General features: G+C 39.5%; 1 protein-coding gene across 1 annotated transcript in view; it reads right to left on the minus strand.

The window, feature by feature from the left end:
* The window catches only part of SH3BGRL2 (SH3 domain binding glutamate rich protein like 2), an 82119-nt gene extending 61450 nt beyond the window's left edge, over positions 1-20669 (minus strand). Inside the window, exons 1-2 of the mRNA XM_077902601.1 lie at positions 20611-20669; positions 2935-3069 (exon numbers count right to left, since the gene is read on the minus strand). Of these exons, the coding sequence (XP_077758727.1) occupies positions 2935-3069; positions 20611-20669 (194 nt within the window). The remainder of the gene's footprint in view (positions 1-2934; positions 3070-20610) is intronic.
* Between the last annotated feature and the right edge of the window lie 914 nt (positions 20670-21583).

Raw genomic sequence — 21583 nt, forward strand, 5'->3', positions numbered from 1 at the left:
TGTATCCATATCATAAATTCCTCATCTTATGCCACCTGAAATAGGTTTCTGTTTTTTGCAACCAAAACGCCCTCACTGAGAAGTTTAAAGTGAATTTGAAAGCATTCCAAGGAAGCAAAGGATATGATCAGAGCTATACTTTAAGATCATTCTGGTTATAGTTCTTTTTATTCCATGCTGGTGAAAAAGTTTAGAACTTGTATCCAGGACAAAGTGTTAACAGTACAGGAACCCACAACAGCTAGTGTGGCGTTGAGACCCAGAGTTAGTAAACAACATGGAAGAGTGAGTGAGAGTAGAAAACAATCTGGGATATAAACTAGAGGTCCAAGATGAACACCAGGGTATCAATACCACAGGGAGGATTAGGTGCCCATCTGATAGGTAAAGTCTGCAGAAAAAGCAGACAAACCAAAACTTAAAGACAGAACTCAGAAAATTGAGTAGGTCATTAAGGCTTTAAGTAACGCTTCTGCATTACCTAAGACTTGAGCCCCTTTATAAGTCAGGATAGCCCTGGCTAGTGTGAGTTTTTTCTTCCTTTAATTGAGATATAAGTGATATATAATGTTGTGTAAACTACTTATTTCACCCATCCTCCCCGCCCACCTCCCTTCTGGTAACCATTAGTTTATTCTCAGTAATTAAGGGTGTATTTCTTGGCTTGTCTCTGTCTCTCTTTTTTTCCCTCTTACTCATTTGTTTCTTAAATTCCACATATGAATGGAATCATATGGTATTTGTCTTTCTCTGACTTGTTTCACTTAACATTACACTTTCTAGCTCCATCTATGTTGTTACAAATGGCAATATTTCATTATTTTTATGGCTGAATAATATTCCATTATATATATATATATATATATATATATATATATATATATCCCACGTCTTTTTTATCCATTCATCTATCAATGGAGACCTGACTGCTTCCATAATTTGGCTATTGTAAATAATACTGCTGTAACAATAGGGGTACGCATGCCTTTGAATTAGTGCTTTTGCTTTTTGGGGGTAAATATCTAGTAGCTCAATTACTGGATCATGGGAGTTCTATTGCTGACATTTTGAGGAGCCTCCAGACTGTTTTCCACAGTGGCTGCACCAATTTTCATTCCCACCAACAGTAAAAGGCAATTATTTTTTCTCCACATCCTTGCCAGCACTTGCTGTTTCTTGTGGTTTTTGTATTTTAGCCATTCTGGCAGGGGTGAAGTAAGCTACAATGATTTTAAAGTATAATGGGAAAAAATAAAGATATTTGCAATGGTTGGAAAATATTAAAATACCAATGATTCCAATGATTTCTATTGGAAACAAAATCACAGATGTTTGCTGCTATTACAGTAACTTGTCTACATTCATAATTGAAGGAATTAGTATGTTTTTAAAAAGATTTTTATTTATAGAGCAAGAGAGAGAGCACTCGGGTGCAGGTGCATGGGGGTGGGGCTGGGGCCAGAGGGGGAAGGAGAAAGAATCTCAAGCAGACCACCACCACCCAACCACCAGTGAATACAGAGCCCAACACTAGGCTGGATCTCACGACCCTGAGATCATGACATAGGCCAAAATCAAGAGTCAGATGCTTACCTGAGCCAGACAGGTGCTCTGGAATTAATAAATTTCTGTTAGAGTTCAATGAAAATATAAATATGTTCATTTTTTTTTTCTCATTCAAGTTCATGAACTCCCTAAATTCTATCCACAAATCTCTTGGGGTAGGCTGGGAGGGCATGTGTGCCCAAAAACCCCAATTTAAGAAACCATAGTATCTGACTGTATCCAAATATGTAAAAGTATATGAATTTGCCTAAACAGAAAGTATAGAAAGAAACAAACAAACAAAAAAAGCCATGAAGAGTTCCTTGGAGAAAGCTTCCATTTAAAAATTGGAAAGAGGGGATCCCTGGGTGGTGCAGCGGTTTAGCGCCTGCCTTTGGCCCAGGGCGCGATCCTGGAGACCCGGGATCGAATCCCACGTCGGGCTCCTGGTGCATGGAGCCTGCTTCTCCCTCTGCCTCTCTCTCTCTCTCTCTCTCTCTGTGACTATCATAAATAAACAAAAATTTAAAAAAATAAATAAATAAATAAATAAAAATTGGAAAGAGAACAAAGAACTAAAAGGAATGGAGGAGCCATCAGAAAAAATACAAAACCCAAAGGGTACAGTATCACAAAATGCATGAGAGGAGTTCTAAGCTTCAGGAAGCAGAGAATATCAAGAACATTACTCAGCCTAGAAGGCAAGAAAGATAATAGAAATGGAGGCCTGGAGTTCGTTAGTCAGCAGCCTGTGTTCACATTCCAGCTTTACCACTTAATTTCTTGGACAAATTTTGTCACCTCCCTAAGCCTCAGTTTTCATGTCTATAAAGTGAGTCTAAATAATAATTATCATTCACGACTGTTATTAGTGTGAATTATGCTTTGGATGTTCTCCAAATTATGCCGTAGAGTATCTGTTTGGAGGCTATTCCCACTCCAACTGGGTGCAGATGTTTGGACCCTATCTGTGTACTTAGTGTGACCTACTGCAGCCTGAGAGCAACTTATGACCTTCATGACCAGGCTTGAAAATACATGTCAGTCCTCTTTCAGGAATTCACAGTTGGAAAATCTAAAGACTAAGGTAATCGCTAGTAGGAGCATAAAGGAAGATGCTACAAGGGTTGAGAAGCTTTGGGCCAAGTTAAGGAATGAGGAACTGAAATGAATTAAGAGGGAGTCGGTGTGTGATGGGAGAACGAAGCCCCCGTGGAGTGAAAAGTAGAAGTGCCAGTGAAGAGGCTGACAGTTGTCTTAGTTCCAGTCTTAGTTTCCATGAATCCAGGTGTGCCACGGTTCCTGTTTTGGGTTGCTGTTTAATAACATCCACCTTTTTTCCTGGGCTAATTTAAGAGGGGTCTTTTCCTGACAACTCCCAAATCCTACCAGAATACCCATGTAAACTGTGGGTAGTAAATCATGTGCCTGTCGGGGCCAAGCAAGTGACGTAAATGAGAGAGGTGAGGAAGGTCCAGGTACAGGGGCTTCACCGTGTGGTCTGTCACTAACAGGACAGTACATCTAAAAAAATTGAGATTTTTGCTGAAATATTCTGAAATTTCAGTGTCAACTTAATTTTTTAAAAACTGACTCAACTAAGCCAAAACCTCTGTAATCCTGTACAATCCTGTGGTTCTCCAAGTTCCTCCCTCCAGTGTAAATAAAACTCTGATCCCAGTGTTAGGGGCCCAATAAATCCACAAGAAGCACTAGGTGTTATTACAATGATGATGGTTTGTTATCATTGCTGACCTTTGTGAGAGCACTTCCAGCAGAGGCTGGAAGCATTAGCCTGCTGGCAGTGGCTTCAGGGCTGACGAGGCACAAGAAACAACTGCATCGTCTTTTCTAATTAGGATTTGATTTGAAGAGTGATGAGAGGGGACAAGGGAGGACAGAAATATGAAGCGGAATCAGGGAGCATAAACATTCTTCAGTAAGTTTTATCTACACATTAAAGAGCTCTTTTAAGCGGTCTGGAATCTCAACTCTCCAGATTTTATTTTTAGAATGGAATTGAATCTGATTGATAATTCTGTTCGGTCAGGCCTGCCCTCTTTAAACAGGACTCAAGCCAATAGTATCTAGCTCCCCAAGGATTTAACTTAAGGCACTTCTGTCACTACATCTATGCCCATCACAAATCCCTGCCCTGCTCCAGACAGTTGCTCCTCTGAAAGCTGATTTGGTACATTTGGCTGTTAGTAGGTGACAGATGTGTGGGAGAAGAGGTTATAAGGTTATAAGAGGGCAGGGGTAGGTCAGAGTGGTTATGGAACTGGTCTCTGAGCCAGACTTGAATTAATGTCACAGCTGTATGAACCTTCCTTACATGGGAACCTAACATGGGATACCTCACCTTCCTCATTGTTGTTGGGGGCTTAATGAAGAAGATGCATGTAAGATGCTTTTATACACAGTGCTTTGGATGTAGTTAGGACTCAATACGTATTAGCAATTACTAATCATGTAAAGTAAATTCAGAGAATGGCCTTCATTTGCATAAAGAATATAAATTTCGGGGCATCTGGGTGGCACAATTGGTTAAGCATCTGCTTTTGGCTCAGGTCATGATCTCAGGGTCCTGGGATCCAGCTCTGTATCAAGCTCCCTACTTAGTGGAGAGCCTGCTTCTCCCTCTCCCTCTGCCTGTCCCCTTGCTTGTACTCTCTCTCTGTGTCAAATAAATAAATAGAATCTTTAAAAAATATATATATAATTTTCATAATTTTTTTTAAAAGATTTTATTTATTTTAGAGAAAGTGCGAGCAGGGAAGGGAGGGAAGAGCAGAGGGAGAAGGACAAGCAGACTCTGTACTGAGCGTGGAGCCTGATATGGAGCTTGATCTCACAACTATGAGATCATGACCTGAGCCAAAATCAAGAGTCAGACACTCAACAAACTGAGCCACCCAGGTGCCCTTAAATTTCACAAATATTTCTGTTTTATGTCTATGAGTTTCATTTTCTAAATAGCAAAGATCTGGTTTGTATGGGCCTCTTTGTACAGTGCCATGTTCAGTTTAAGTACTTAAAATCTTTTTGATGTTAATGAATTTTAGAGAAAACCATACTTAAGATAAAAGGAATATTGGTAAAATGAAGCAGTAATAAAGTCAAATAATGGCAGCTTGAATTCCCTAAGAGAATGGAAACAGGCTCATTCTGTGTATTTTTAATGAAATAAAGTCTTAGTTAACAGGAACACACTAACCAGTCCCTGAATTGGATGGAACTTTGATCACTCATGTTTAAGGAATGAAGAAAAATCATAAAGTAAGGAACAAGCCTTGAAATCAACATTCAGGACATATTCTTGAATCTGCACATATTTGACTTACCCCAGAGGGTTCCCTAACCTGTCTGACAGGAGAAAACACTTTCATTTCTTCAATGCCTTGATCCTTCTAGGAACTGGAAAAAGGTATGAGAAGAAAAGCGAACTGTAACTAGAAGGCTTTGAGATCTGCTGGTCACCACAGGAAGAACTAAAAACCTTGTGTGCGGTTGATTTCTTTCAGCTATTTTCATTCAGTATGTGCCAGAAGCTTTGCTAGGTGCTGGGAATTCAGTGGTAAATCAAACACAGTCCCTACCCTTATAGAGGTTATGGCTAATTCGGAAGATGAAAGCTGAACAAGAATATACTTGAAGGAAATGACAACACAAAAATTGTGTTGCTTTTTTTTTTGTTTTCTTATCTTAAAGGACTCTCCTAATCAACTATTTTTGGAGAGAGATATCTATAAAATTCTCTTCCCATTCCAAGATTACATTCCACGTCAGAAGATGATATCACCATGACAAAATAAAAATTAAAAGTTGATACTATTTAGATAGTTGCAGGCAACACAAGTTAGGAGAACTTTCAGTACTCTACAATATTTTGGTTGCTAGTTCACTGCCTTTATAAATGATTACCATATTATAATAAACAAAAATTTACATTTAGGTTATTGTTGAATTCTGAAATTATTTTGATTTCTCATGAATATATTGCTAATGAGTTTTCAGTTCATTATAATTTCTTATTATGCTAGGCATAAAGGCCATTTAGAATAATTGCAGCAGAGAAAGTCTAAGAAAATGTTTATATATAGCTACAATTAAAGAAAATGGAATAGTGTGGTTAAACAAACAAAGTGTTATTATTGTTATAGCAATTGTTTTTTATTATTTGTTTCCTGTGATTTTGAAGGGCTTGCTGAATGAAAATTATGAACATTTGCTTTTAGTACCTTTTAATGCCTTGAGCAATAATGATTTCAAAAAGAACAATGAGGTCTGATTACCTTTAAATTTCTTGACTCTTTCCTTAAAAGTAGAACCAAAAGATGAGAAAAATATATATAGAACACTCTAACACTAGGTTGCCACTTCTTTTCCTCAGTTCTTTGTATCTATCCTTATCCAATTCATTCAGGGACAAGTTTAATTATGGATATCATTCTACTTTGGTCTCAACTGCAGTAAGAGCCTGTGGGTTTCAATACAATCTTTCCAGAAGGAAGGCATTTTTGCATTAAGCAAAATTCCATTTAACACTGATGTCAGGGAGTGAAACTTCCCTATAAATTCAACTCACTGTACTCAGAAGCCATGACCTGGACAGACATCCTAAGTTTATGACAACATGAAGCACTTAACAATAGAATTCTACTCCTTCCTTGCTCCCTAGTTGTAAACCAGACATATTCAAAAAATTCATTAAATTTTTCTTGCTATAAGAACAATGTAGTGAAAAATCTTATTTTACTTTAACCATAGTTACATTTGCCCCAAACATATGGCTTTTTAAAAAGCTAAATCCATTCGGTTTGATTTATCTGTTGAACACCTGCTCTCTATGAGCAACTTCTTAAACTTTATCTCTTCAGCAATTTGCATTTCTTTAAAATCTAATAATTATTAAGAAATCATATCTCAAAATCAGAAAAATATTAACATGTCCTCATAATTCCTGAGAAGCTTAAAACTTTGATAGCAATTCAATAGGAGGGGTATTAAGCAATTTTAATTCCATACCATGACCATTTATCAAGGTCCTACTAGGCACTAGGCACTCTACTGGATGCTGAGAATACAAAGATTCATAAAATAGAGTATGTTGGGGGTGGGGTGAAATGTTTTTGTACAAACTAAAGTCCGGGGTAGAAGCACAAACAAAGGTCAGTGAGTGGTTGTGTGAGAACAATGCAGAGACATGGAATATGGGTCCTTTGAAAAGAATCTTTGTAGTGTGATCTAAAACTCACTTGCAATATGTATCATTATTGTTCCTGTTTCAGATAGTAGAGTGATATTTTGGATAGTTGAAATCTCGTAAATTTATATTTTCCTGTGATTTGCTATATTTTACCCTTGTTCCTGGGTGAAGAGTAACAACTGTATACTCAATCAAAGGTGGAAGATGCTCAAGGACACAACTCTGCAGTCCTGAATAGAGGCCTGTGAGCCTAAAGCAGAGATGGGCTTCCTGTGTCCAAAATCTACTTCTGTTCTCATATCAGTTGCTATACATACAGCTGCAGGCTGGGCTAAACCCTAGAAATTTTCAGGGGCCTTAGTGACATCATTTCACATAACAAGAAGAGTACAAGGAGGTGAACCTAGGTTTATTGTAGCAGTCCAACAATGTCCTCAAAGTCCAGGACACTTTCTGCTTTCCATTTTGCCATCCTTAGCATAATGACATTCTTCCTTGGGCTTGTGGCTTCGTGGTGGCCACAGCCTCAAGTAGAGAATCTTCATACCATCATCAGGTAGTAAGAAGGAAGAAGGCAAGCAGAAAATATGCTTTCCTCTTGTCACAGAGGGAAAGCTTTCCCAAAAGTCCCCTAGTGAACTTCTTCAATCTCATTCATTAGAACTTGGTCCCATAATCACCGGCTGAGGAAGCTAGGAAAATGTGTATCAGTAAGGAGAATGTGAGAGCCAAGATGGGCTTAGGTCTGTTATCATTGATCCAGTGGGGGTAGGATGAAGGATGGGCATATTAGTAACCCAAATTACTGAGGTTCTGCTAGCAAAGCAGATAATGCTGGGGGTGGGGTGGCTGAGTGCAACAAATAGTGACTACTACAGTCATTTGCTTAGTGGGACCTTGAGTACATTATTTAGCATCCGTGCCTCAGTTTCCACATCAGTAAAATGGAGATCATAATAAAACCTAATTACTAGCCTTGGGATGAGGATGAAATGACATAATCCATGCCAAGTGCTTAAATAAGTGCCAGACATGGTAAACACTCATAAATATTGCTTACTAACAAAAAGAGGCACTGTATTTTCCAAGGTGCTTGATTTACAACCAAATTCCTCAAATCCCCTGGATAGCACTGTGTGCAGAAGATATAGAACTGGAGGACATGAATGTTTCAACCCTCCAAGGAGAGTTCTTTCCCCAAGACCTATGTCTGTGGTACAGTTTGGACCCTCTCTCTACTTTCCCTGTAATATTCCCTCATTCTTCTTCTTTTCTTCCCTTCCCTCCTCTCCCTTTCTCCTCTTTTTCTCACATTTACTTTTCCATCTCCTCTTCCCATGCATATTCCTTTTCTCTTTTATGATTTCCCCCCCTTCCTTTCAGACCAGGAAATGATCACTGCTTCACTCTTCTTCTTCTTCCTGACTTCAAGGCTAAAAAAGAATGCTGACTCTCATATAGGACTCTTCCAAGTCCTGAGACAGTTATCTTCCAAGGTTATAATAGGTGATATATTCAGAGCTAGGTTAATTTATTCTGCATGTGCTAAAGCATAAGTAACTCACAAGCCAGTTGATAGTCATGAACCTGGCATGGATGGATTCGGTGCAAAACACACATCATCACTGCATGAGTTTCTTTTTTGCCCTATCACATTTCTAAAGGCCAGAAGAAAATCATTTTAGGAAAAGGCAAAATCTTTTAAATTTAAATCATTTTAATTTAATCAAATTTGTCTACCCACCTTTTCCTAAAAGAGTAAGGCAGAAATTAACTTAAGAAGTTAATAATAACTTAAGAAATGAACTTTGAGGGGCACCTGTGTGGCTCAGTCGGTTAAGCATCGGTCTCGAACTCAGGTCATGATCCAGGGGTCCTAGGATCCAGTCCCATATCCGGGTCCCTTCTGTGGGGTGGGTGGGGGTCTACTTCTCCCTCTCCATCCTCCTCTCCCCCATTCATGCTCTCTCTCTCAAATGGATACATAAAATCTTAAAAAAAAAAAAAAAGTGAGCTTTGAAAGAATAGATTTGCAGAAGAATTATCCAGCAAGAAAAAAATATTTGTTCCTCATTTAAAAACAAAACCAAAATAGAACCAGATTCCTGTGAGATTGATGGGGGAATGCGAGATAAATGTGCATGCTATGAGCTTTGGAGGTGAGCAGGAGAAAAAGTCAGCATAAAGCTGTCTATTTAAGGCTACTCTGAGAAATCGGAAACATTCATTTTTGAAAATGGAAGTTCCAGCTTCAGCATGCAATATGATCTTTCTTCAATTGAATGATATGACTTCTGAACATCAGTAAAAGTCCTGTGTTTCTCTGTTTTTTTTTTTAATTGCCTTTAAATTAGCACAAGAGGCAGATGATTCCCATTTGTGCTTTCGAGAGAAGAGAAAGGGAATAGATGCAGAATAATAGATGCAAACTGTGTTAGAGCCACTCCCTCTTCTCACTCATCACTCCCTAGCTCTCCATCCAAACAGGAAGAAGCCCCGGTGCCTGCAGCAGGATCTGTGAGAAAACAGCAGCGCTTCACTTCCTATTTCCCCTCATCTCCACCAAAGGCCAGTGGACTGAGGTGTTGAGTCTCCTGGGAATCTGTGGTACCTGGCATTCTCTGCATCCACCCAGCTGGAAAGCCTTAGCAGAGGTCAAAACCTCAAATGCAAAGGAGGACCGAAGGGTATAAACTAAGGCAAAAAAGAGCCAAAAGTAAGATAATGTAAGCTAAACTGCTTGCTTTGGACTACATAGCAACAATAACAGCATAGGACTGCTGAATAAGGTATGCAGTAATACAAAAAGAATGAGGATCATATGTACATACTTACATGGATTCCCCTGGATATATGTTAATATTTTGAGGGAAGAAAAAAACAAGGCACCGAGCAATGAATATCATTTACTTTCTTTTAAGAAGTGGAGGAAATTACAGAGGCATAAAATATCAAATCCACAGAAATAAAATAATCGGTTGCCGAAAGAGGCCAAGCAGTAGGGAGGAGAGCAAGGTGGAGGGGATATAGTTGGATATGGTTGATTTCTCTATGTTTTTATGTAATTTTTATTTTGAGACACATAAGTCTTCAACCATGTTTTAACTGTTCAAAAATAAAATTTAATGACAGAGAAAAATAAAAGCAAACTCAATTTGAAATCAAACTGAAACAAATTGACTATATATCATATAGGTGATATACACAGAAAATTTGTTCAAGTGACTTTGGAACACAATATTGTCTTGCTTTCCATATTTAATTGAATATATCCTAAGGACAAATAAGAAATTCCCCTCCAAAAAATATCTAAAATTCACTTCATAATTTTCTGGTATTTCTACTTTAAAAAAAAAGATTTTATTTGTTTATTCATGAGAGATACACAAAGAGAAGCAGAGGAAGAAGCAGACTCCATGCAGGGAGCCCAATGTGGGACTCAATCCCAGGACCAGGATCATGCCCTGAGCCAAAGGCAGATGCTCAATCAGTGACCCACTCAGGCGTCTCTGGTTTTTCTACTTTAAAACTACTTTATATATATTGAGGACTATGGCAAATAAGTAAATATGTTGGGTTATTAGGAACTGAGATTTTCTATGTAAGAGAAAAGAGGCACAAATAAAAAATAAAAACCATTAATATTAAATTTGAATTGGAAATATCAATATGAACCCATGATTTAAATAAATATATTTCTTAGTTTTAGCCACTGAAACAGTTTAGAAGCAATGACCCTACAATGGTAATGAGCTTATCAAGTACAGAAATCTTCTTTTTTAAATACTATTCTCAACAAAAGCTTCCAGGGCTCCTTGAAGAAATGGTGGATTCTGGATCTGAGGCATGGAAAGTACAAGGTGAGTCCAGGATATTTTCTTGTGCCAAAAAGGCAAGGAAGTGCCCAAAGAGTGATGGGGACATCTCAAAGGACAAAGGAGCCAGCCAGCTTGAAAGAGCTCCCTCTGTCCAAATTTGAGGCAATTTGAGAACCCAAAATGACTGCAATTGACTATAAAAGTTGAATAAATAAAAAGCCACAAGTCCATAGACCTGTTCAAAGAAGAGGAAAAAACTAAATTTGCCACCATTGAAAGCAACTTGTAGCAATTCCTTACTCTGAAAGTTAGCACTAAGAGAGAAAGAGATACCCTGCCTTTTTAAAGGAACGATAATTCATCTCAATAGGTAAAGAAAAGCTGTTGCTTACAAAAGTATGCCTGCAAGTAAATGAAGAAATTATAATTTAGAAAATCACCATTTTGCAACCACCAATTAAATAATATATACAATTAAATAAATATCAATGATGTTAATGCCTTAAGTATAAGGAAGGATATGTGGAACAGATTATCCATACCTTGTAAAATAAATTTTTAAGGAATTCCTACACCTTTGCAACGGAAGTAATGTAGGAAAGATGTTAGGGTTTGAAGCCCACCGCCAAGAAAGAATTCTTGAGACATCTTTGGTATAGAAAGGTGGTTTTATTAAAGCACGGGGGCAGAAAGAGCTGCCCTGGGGTCATGAGGAGTGACTCATTATATACTTTCAAGTTTATATACAAGGGACAAGGTAAAAGATAGTGTAAGTCTCTAAGGAATTGTGGAAGAATGGTTTCCAGGACTTTGAGACGGCTAGCTATTGTTGGGAAACGGTCATTTATTACTGTCTAATAAAACCTTAGTCATGAGACCCTTCAGATGTATATCAGTAGGTCATATGCTTGGGAGATGATTGCCAACATATATCTTGAGGGGTACAGATAAAGGAGGTTTCCAAAGGAATTTCTGTATGTTAAAGTTGATTTACAGGATCCTGGGGATTGGGCTAAGATTGCCTCTTACCCTCAGCAAAGTACTAACATCAAGGCAGCTGAGTTCCTAGAGGAAGTTCACTCTACCTGTTTTAAGAACTTATGAGTGGGCTCTAAGTAGTAAGGAAATGTAATTTTTCTTTTGCCTTTCTTTCCCACATCAAAAGGACTTGTGGATTGTCACTTTAGCCAAGTGATAATATTTGGTATCACTATTGTTGGATAACCTAGCATTTTGGATCTCCTGATTGAAGTGATGTGAAATACACATCACCTGTGAAGTACTCGGGACAAAAATGTTTCACCTAATTCCAATCAAGCCTTTAGACCCAACTTCTAGTTTACGGGAAAAATGGGGGAGAGGGATTACATTAACAGCACAAGGAAAACAATCAGACAAATCCAGAATATGAGTTATTCCACCAAACTTTGGTCTGGACTCCTCTTAAAGTCAATGTCATGAAACAAAACAAATATACCAAAGTTCAAGGGATTTTTTTGTTTGTTTGTTTACCTTACTTAGTCAAATCCAACAAGTGAAATTTGACCGGATCTTGGTTCCAAAAACCAAAAACAAATAACAAACAATAAAATTATAAAAACTTTAGGAGGGAAGGAAATTTTAATCTGGATTGGCTGTTAAACTAGGATATGTGGTTTTTCCCAGTAGGAGAATGTGCTCTGGAATGAGGAAGACATGTATGCAAAGCCCCTGTGTGATCTCAGATATGTCACTTATTGCTGCAATGCATCTTCTCCCTATATCCACCTAACAGGATAATAAGCCACCTTTCACATAGTTACTATGAGGATGTATGAGAAAATATGCATGAAGAGCCTAAAGCAGAGCTGCCATATAGCTGAGAATTCCAGTAAATGTTAGTTCTTATTACTCCTGTCGACAGCTCTTCACACTCTAGTTTTCTGCTTCCCCCAGCTTTCCCTACAGTTGCCCCCTTGAGTGGCCGTCTTGCTTGGGCTTCCCCAAAACAGGCTGGGTGCAGGATCATAGTACAAATAAGCTCCTGCTTCTCCTTGTGGATGTTCCAGCCTGGCCATCTGATGTGAGCTCTGCTGTGTCATTGTGCTGAGGAAAGTCCTTCACAGCCTGTTCAGGGCCTTCTGCTTTGCCAGCATGACAAATGAAGGTGGCTTCAGCCCACATTCTTACAAAATAAAACCCTGAAGAAATCAGGGATGGTTTAAAGCAGATTTTTAAGGAAAAATACAAAATATTAATAAAAATATAACCCCGGAAATCATTGACATTTAGACTGGTAACAGTTTATTGTGTTTACAACTCATATACAGGAGGGGCTAATGGCTCCTGAAAGATAAATAACCATTACTGGGGAGTGTCCAATAATATCAGGTACTGCATTAGGTACTCTATAGGTGTGATCACACTGAATCCTCACAGCAACCCTTCGAGGGAGATATTTCACCCCTTTTACAGAAGATGATGCGAAGCCTCAGAGAGATGAAGGGATTTGTCTATTAAGCAGCAGAGCCACATTTGCATCTGGCGCCCACTGTAAAGTTTGCACATTTATTAACCCAAAAGGTGCACCATGGTGTAGAGCTACCTGCACAGAAGTGGCCTCACAGAGTCACTTGGTAGTGAGGGTCCATTCAGCTTGACTCTAACTGATATTTTTCCAACCATATCAGCCAAGAAGTACAGTCAAGGTGTCAACTCATGATATAGCCTGCTGACTGGCTGAAACCCAAGCTCCATTTAAGCCCCTGCCTTTCATTCCAGCTGCTTGCAATCCCTGTAGTGCGATTTCCAAATTTAAAGCAAACATGCGGTCTCCTGGATTCCCTTGTAGGATGGTCCCTAACCAATGCAAGAGCATCTGAGTGCTGGTGCTTTAGGTTACTGTCCACTGTAGATGTTAACAGTGAGTCCTCTGGGCTGCCTCTGGCAGTGTCTAAATCAGTCCTCTGTGGAAGTAACCTATGGATTGAGTCCTGAGAAGGGAGCCAGGAGTGGCTTACTTGGAGCAGAATCCTCTCCCAAGCCACCTTCAGTCACTCCAATGGTTCTTTCTGTTTCCGCTCCCAGAAATCAGAAAGTGGCTTTCAGCTCTCTTCTCTATGTACCTGGGCTGCTGTCTATCCTGGGTTACAGTCCCAGTCCTTCCTAAAACTACTCTTTCCTCTCCTGTGGCCACTGACCTCCAGGATCCACAAAATGCATACTTTGTTTCCACCAAAAGATCTGTTTCAGGATTAGTCTGTTTGAATCAGACTAGTCACACGTTTCTACACAGTGTGCCAAATACATACTCATAAGCTTCCTTGACTATTTCCTGGAACTAGTTGGGTAAGTAAATAAGTGGATGCAATAGTAGCCAAGCTTGCAAAGCTTTGTTCTAGGTTGAGAAAGGGATGCCTAAAATCCCACAGAGGGCAAGACAAAGGCAGAGGTGGTTGCAGTATGAGGCCCAAAGCAAATGTTGCAAGAGCAATAGCAAACAAGATGCTATTTGGGTTTTAAAGAGAAAAAACAGAGAAGAAAAAGAGGAAGAAGGAGGAGAAGAAGGCAGAAGAGGAGGAGGAGGAAGAAGAGGAGGAAGGGGAGGGGAGGAGAAGAAATGGAGAGAGGGAAACAAGCCATAAGAGATTATTAATGATAGAGAAAAAACTGAGGGATGATAGAGGGAGGAGAGTGGGGGATGGGCTAGATGGGTGGCACTTGTTATGATGAGCACTGGGTATTGCGTGTAAGTGATAAATCACCGAATTCTGGGATCCCTGGGTGGCGCAGCGGTTTGGCGCCTGCCTTTGGCCCAGGGCGCGATCCTGGAGACCCGGGATCGAATCCCACATCGGGCTCCCGGTGCATGGAGCCTGCTTCTCCCTCTGCCTATGTCTCTGCCTCTCTCTCTCTCTGTGTGACTATCATAAATAAATAAAAATTAAAAAAAAAATCACCGAATTCTACTTTAGAAACCAATATTGCACTGTATATTAACTGTATATTAACTAACTAGAATTTAAATTTTTAAAAATTAATGGAAAAATAATAAATAAAAATTTAAAAATAAGGAAAATCTCTGGTTGTCAGGGGTAACGAAAGATTTCAAGAGGTCATGGCATTTCACAGCATTTTTGAGCCCTAAATATTATGTCAGGGGAAAAGAATGAATAAAATTCCTATCTTGTGCACCTTATCCCTTGCCATCCCTACAGATGCGTTCTAGATTCCAACCAGGCTAAATCATTAGTTCTACCCATAATATTCCCCACCATTTGCTTCCAACTTGGCTCTTTCTAACTGAATCACTTCCTTTTAACCCACCATCTCCAATTGGCTAAATCTACTACCTCCCAAGACTCATGGTCATCCTCTCTAGAATGCTTTCTATTTGGGAGCCCCTAATGGACTCTCATAGCAACATGTGTTTGTCTTTATCTTTGATGGTATGCGGTAGCTATTAGCAAGGCTTCTGAAACCAGAATGTCCAGCTGTGAATCTTGGCTCTGACATCTATCAGCTAAATTACCTTCACTTGTTAAGAGGACTGAGTTCATCCCCACAAAGTACCTAGAATAGTGTTTGGTTATAGAAAGCATCAAAAAGCTACTATTAGCACCACCACCAGCAGCATAGCTTATATCATTCTGGATTGTAATTCTTGGTTTGATAACCTGACAAGATCTTCTTGAGCACAAGAACTGTGTGTTATAGAATTTGGTATCTTTTACTCTTCATACATTTCCCAGCACATAGTAGCATTTAATACTTACCTAGTAGAATTGGGCGGGGGGTGAGTGAGTAGAGGAGTGAAATGAATATGGGCATGTCCACAGGATAAGACCAGAGGACGGCTTTCAGCGCTGACATGGTCTAAGGCATGGCCTTGTGTCAAGTGATGAAGGGAGAATGGAGGTCATCAGAAGCAAGGAAGCCTAGACCTATGAATCCTGACGTTAGAGGGATTATTCAGATAGGTTTTTAGATCAGCAAGGTTGAAATCAGGAAGTACAGGGATATCCTGGGAAAACAGGAAATCCAGAGACGTGATGCTTGCATCAGATGGGAATGTGTGCAAGAATTGGAAGATGTTGCTGCAAAGGAGGAGAGGAAGTATGGCACTGAGAAAAGGAGAGATTGCCTCTCTCCTGTTCTCTACCCCTGTTATATGCTTTATGTTTGAAAACAAATGCTGTTGGTTAGCTGATTATTTGAAATCTGTCCCTGGCTTCCCTAGCTTGTAATTTGTGTGAACATGAGTGTGTGTATATGTTGGCACAAAGGCTTCCTGTTTGGGCCCTGCTGATCTCACTACCTTCCACTCCCCCACCTCCGCCCTTCACTGTATCCTATTTCCATCCTCCTTGCCTTGGAATGCTAGTCTATGTAAGTTTTTGCTATGTGACCTTGGACAAGTCACTTCCTTTTTCTGGACTTTTGCATTTTCTGATACCACATGGAAAAGTAGAACTTTAATCTCTATGCTAGTATTTTTCAAACTTCAAGCCAAAACTCATTAATGGATCAAGGAACTAATTTAATGAGCCAAATATTAAAATATAAAATAGAACAAATAATAAACAATAATATGTAATAAAATAGAATATATATTAGATAGAATGTGCATGTGTGTATATGTATACTGGGTCATATGTAAATAATATATTTCTTACTCCAGATCATGGCCAAGAAAGATTGAAAACACTTCTCTTTAGATCCCTTCTGGCTTTACAATTCAAGATGTGTAGAATAGTTCCAACTTTAGTTTGCAACTTTGAGGGTGGAAATGAGCAGGAAAAAAAATTATTTTTAAGGAAAAATTATTCGTGCCAACAGCCAGAAACTTCAGGTTGTGCTGACAAGGCAGTTATCCTATGTTTCTTCAATTTGAGAAATTATTCATGATAGTGCAATGACAGGTATCAGATTTCTGGGGTAACACAGTATCTAGCTCAAAATTTCACGTTGAGGGGTGGGAGTGGGAGGAAACCCTCTGGGACCTTCAGAGTCAGGCTTACCTTTGGCTGCAGTTCCACATTGAACACAGTGTATCTGCCAAAAGATGAGAGGGAGAAGGAAGAGCCAAGAGGAGGAGAAAGCAGAAAGGAAGAAGAGGAAGTTAATACTTCCTTCTCCCAAATCATAGGACAATTATGTAGTGTTTCCCTCCCCAATGCATAAATTGCCACCATTACCAATCTAGTGCTATGTGTTAATCACAATTCCTTCTAAAGATTCTGAGGGGACTTCACCCTAATAATGTAACATAGGAGAGTGAGTTTTATGGTGGAGTATTAGAGCCTAGAATTTTGTTGAGGTCCTGAGTTCGAATCACAGAAAACACAAGTTCAAGTTCCATCTCTGAAGTTTAAAGTCTGGGTCAGCTCTCAATGGGAGTTTTTTGAGTACCTACAAATTTAACCTAAAAATCTGCTTTTTCTTTTCTATTGCAAAGACAATTAATTAGAACTTCTTTGAGTTTCCTTTCTTTTTTTTTTAAATATTTTTTTAAATTTTTATTTATTTATGATAGTCACAGAGAGAGAGAGAGGCAGAGACAGTTTCCTTTCTTATACATTGCTCAAGTGAGTGGATTCCACTGTATGCCATTATAAACCTTACTTTTTTCTCCCAATAGCCTCATGACAGAATTAATTTTATTCCTAGTTTTGGACATGGTGTGGAGAGCTAAGTGACAGGTCCCAGATCACATGACTAGAAACCAACTATGGTCTCTGCCTCTGAAGCCTTTTATAAACTAGTGGTTTTTAAACATTGGTCCTCTTAGGCCTGCTTGGGAGGGAGGGGTAGGGCAGTGGCCCTGGCCTCACCCAGACTTACTGACTCATAAGAAGGTGGATAGCTTCTCAGGTGATTCTGTTTAGTAGTCCCAAAGCTAGAGGACCACAACATTCAACAAAGATGAATAAAAGAGCTTAGGACACACCCCCATCCTTGCCCCCTAAAAAAGTATGCCACACTTGAGTCAGGATGAGTTGATGAGATGACTTTCCTGAGTGACTACAGTAGCACTGAATGTTCACAGCACACCTTCTAATAGCAGGCACTGGGCTAGATTCCTTATGTGAACTCTAATTTAATTGGAGTCACATTATGAAGTGAGTACTATCCACACTTAAAAGTGAGAAGTCTGGGGGTACCTGGGTGGCTCAGTCAGTTAAACATCTACCTTCAGCTCAGGTCATGATTCTAGGGGCCTGAGATGGAGTCCCATGTCTGGCTCCCTGCTTAGAGGGGAGGCTGCTTCTCCCTCTGCGCTCCGCCTCATGCTCACTGTCTTTCAAATAAACAAATAAAAAAAATTTTTTTTTAAAAAAGTGAGAAGCCTGAGTTTAATAACTCGATGTGGTCACCCAGTTACTGAGTGGCAGAGCCATTGCAACCAGGCAACGTGGTTGCCACTTCCCCACCTGGAAGAAGTACATCAATCTGTCTCTTAGGGCAATAAAAAAAAGCTAAAGCAGCACAAGAGAACAGGGAAGTGTGAAGACTGGACAAAGAGCAAGAAACGAATGGAGAAGAAAAGCCTGGAGACACTGAATACAAATATTCTTCATTTTAGTGCTTTCTATCATGAGCTTTAGAGAGAGAGTGAGAAGAACCAGGCACATGATGTGGTATCTAGTATGAAGCAAAATGAGGAAAAGAACACTTACGTTTTTCATTTCTTGTTAAAAAATGTGACTTTGTCATCAAGGAAAGAGTCAGGACTCAGAGTATGAAGAAAAAATCTGCTCTCTGCCAACCCGGGAACATCTCGGACTTTGATGGAGCTTCTGCCATTCAACAGGTAATGAGCTTTTTCCAGTGCATGGTTTCTCTGCCTTTGTCGAATATTAGTTGACCACAGAGTTGAGGGCCCACTTCTGGATTCTCTATTCTGTTCCATTGATCTATGTGTCTGTTTTTGTGCCAGTACCACACTGTCTTGATGATCACAGCTTTGTAGTACAGCTTGAAATCTGGCATTGTGATGCCCCCGGCTCTGGTTTTCTTTTTCAATATTCGGGGTCTTTTCTGATTCCACACAAATTTTAAGAAATGGAGGTGGGTGGGGGGACAGGGTGACTGGGTGACGGGCACTGATGGGGGCACTTGACGGGATGAGCCCTGGGTGTTATACTATATGTTGGAAAATCGAACTCCAATAAAAAAATATATATAAACATAGGTAATAAGCTGCACACCTTCGCCATGACCTTTTACCTTAGTTCTCTGGGTTTCTTTATCTGCAAAAGAGACATTACAATATCTGCTTCACAGAATTGCTAAAAGTAGCAAATCATATTAAATATTTGGACCTGCCTTGTGAACCATAAAACAGTTGACATATGTCCAGAGACATCATTATCCACCTGCAGTTTCTTCATCATCATTTGTTTGCCAAGTACCCACTGTTCACCCAGTATTGCCTAGACACGGGTAAAAACCCTAATTCACAGGTCACACAACTATGGAGACCAAAAATGAACCAGCCAGGGACTGACTATCCATACTCTGTTTTGTGCACAGCTCTTGTCAATTCAGTAAGTGCCTTCTGTATATTGCAGATGAAACTGCAGGTTAGGGAGGTCAAATGAACTACCTGACCTCATATGTCTTTTGAAAGGCAGAACAAAAAGCAGGAAAGCAGTCCCTTTGGTGCCAAGAGCACTGGCTCCAGATGAATGTGACTTAAATTTTTTTTTTTTTTTTTTTTTTTGTAAAATACAAAAGATGGGGAAGAGTCCTGTTTATTATTACTTATGGTCAGTGAATTGTCTGATAGGTAGGAGTTCCAAAGTTCATCCATTGTCTGTAACATTTACATAGAGCTTTATCTCTAAGTACAAATGCTATCAGGTGTTGAGAAAGAACATAACTCCTCTACATTATTTTCCCATAAACTATAGATTATAATATCATATACGATAAACTGCAATAAAATGTTCAAAAATTAGTCTACTTCACCCAAGTGAATGTCACTCTTTCCTTCCCTAGGGTACAGATTGCTTTCATTTCTGATTCTTTTTTTTTTCTTAAAGATTTTATTTATTTATTCATGAGAGACACAGAGAGAGGCAGAGACATAGACAGAGGGAGAAGCAGGCTCCCCGTGAGGAGCCCGATGTAGGACTCGAACCCAGAACCCCAGGACCACACCCTGAGCCAAGGCAGACACTCAACCACTGAGCCACTCAGGCATCCCTCATTTCTGAACAGGACAGGCTGGTTGATTTTTTTTTAAAGCCATGTTCTGAACAGAGTGCTGTTTGCCTTTGTAGTTAACAGGGCCCTGCAGAGGTATCTCCACGCCTGCCCCTCAGGTAATACAAGTCCCAGTAAGTCTCAGGAAATAAAAGTCCCAGTAAGACTGGCCTTCCTCAGGGGGAAGCCTGAGGTCCCCCAGACAAAGCTACTGGAAGCAGGGTCAGCAGTCGGATGTCTCCATCCGCCACCCCCAGGCCCTTAGATATCTGGCTAGGAAGGACACAGATGCATGTGAGTGGGACTGGCCTGTGCTGGCTAAATTCATAGAATCAATTCACATTTCCAACTTGATGAGTAGGCAATGTTTGATTCTATGGATTTTGTGGATTGCTAGAGGATTTCTGTAGCAACTACTTAACATTGAGCAAGTTGGGCTTCTCTGAAACCAAGGAGGTTTTTGAGCTGCCTCTTCCTGCTTTCCATTGATGTAAGCTCAGGAAATGGGAATTGATTTTATCCTAGGTAGAACTTAATTAGACAGGACATTTGTTACTGCAACACCCCAAGCTTCATTTCAAAGTCAAATCAAAATTATTTTTGTATTATTCAGTGGCTCGGATTACTTAGATATGCCAAGCATCTATTTTAGCAGCACTGTAACAGAGAGTAGGTTGCAGTTTGAAACCATTTACATTTTTTTCACTCACTTTATATCAGATACTTGATAATAATCTGGAAGTTCCTAGAAAAGGTGGGGTTAGGGGAACAAAACAATCATGGGGAATGCTGGCAGAAATCTTATAGGCTGCCACTGGGGGAATGGAATTTGTAATAGACTACACATACCTGTTCTCTTCTGTGAATGGTGAAGTTACAAAAAACCCAAAGCCGGCCTTGCTTAACATCATGGACTTGCTTATAGCTGGTATTTGGGGAATAATTCTCATGCCATACTTTAAAAAAAATATTTATTTATTTGAGAGATATATATAGAGAGAGCATGAGTAGGGGAGCAGGGTGAGGTACAAGCAGACTCCCTGCTGAGCAGGGAGCTCCATGCAGGGCTCAATTCCAGGACTCTGGGACTGACCTGAGCCAAAGGCAGGTGTGTAACCAACTAAGCCACTCAAGTGTACTCCCATGCCAGATTCTTTTCAAACAATTAATCCTCCCTAAAAATCAGCAAAAGAAACATAATGATTTATATTTTACAGATGAAGAGACTAAAGTTATGAGTGGTTGAGTGACTTCCCTGAGGTTTCACAGCTAGTAACTGGTTCAGCTGTTAGAATCTGAATTTGCCCAATACCAGAGCCCATGACTGAATATTTTCAAACTAGAGACTTGACTTATATACTGTAGTTAATTTAAGGCCAAGAGATTTAGCAAAGCTCTATTAGCTAAAAGAGAAAAAGCTGCTATTTGATAATAAAAATAGCAACAACTATTGGGCACCTTTTTATTTATTTTTATTAGTTTCAGAGGTATAATTTAGTGTTTTATCAGTTGCACATAACACCCAGTGCTCATTACATTAAGTGCCCTCCTTAACGCCCATCACCAATCATCACCAATTATCCCTTCCCCCATTCACCTCCCCTCCAGTAACCCTCAGTTTGTTTCCGAGAGTTCAGCAATTCTTATGGTTTGCCTCTCTCTCTAAATTTTCATCTTATTTTATTTTTCTTTCCCTTCCCCTATGTTAGTTTGTTTTGTTTCTTAACTCTCACATATGAGTGAAATCATATGATATTTGTCTTCCTCTGACTTATTTCGCTTAGCATAATATTCTCTAGTTCCATCCACATTGTTGCAAGTG

The sequence above is a fragment of the Canis aureus genome, chromosome 7 (assembly GCF_053574225.1).
Source record: "Canis aureus isolate CA01 chromosome 7, VMU_Caureus_v.1.0, whole genome shotgun sequence".
Lineage (NCBI taxonomy): Eukaryota > Metazoa > Chordata > Mammalia > Carnivora > Canidae > Canis > Canis aureus.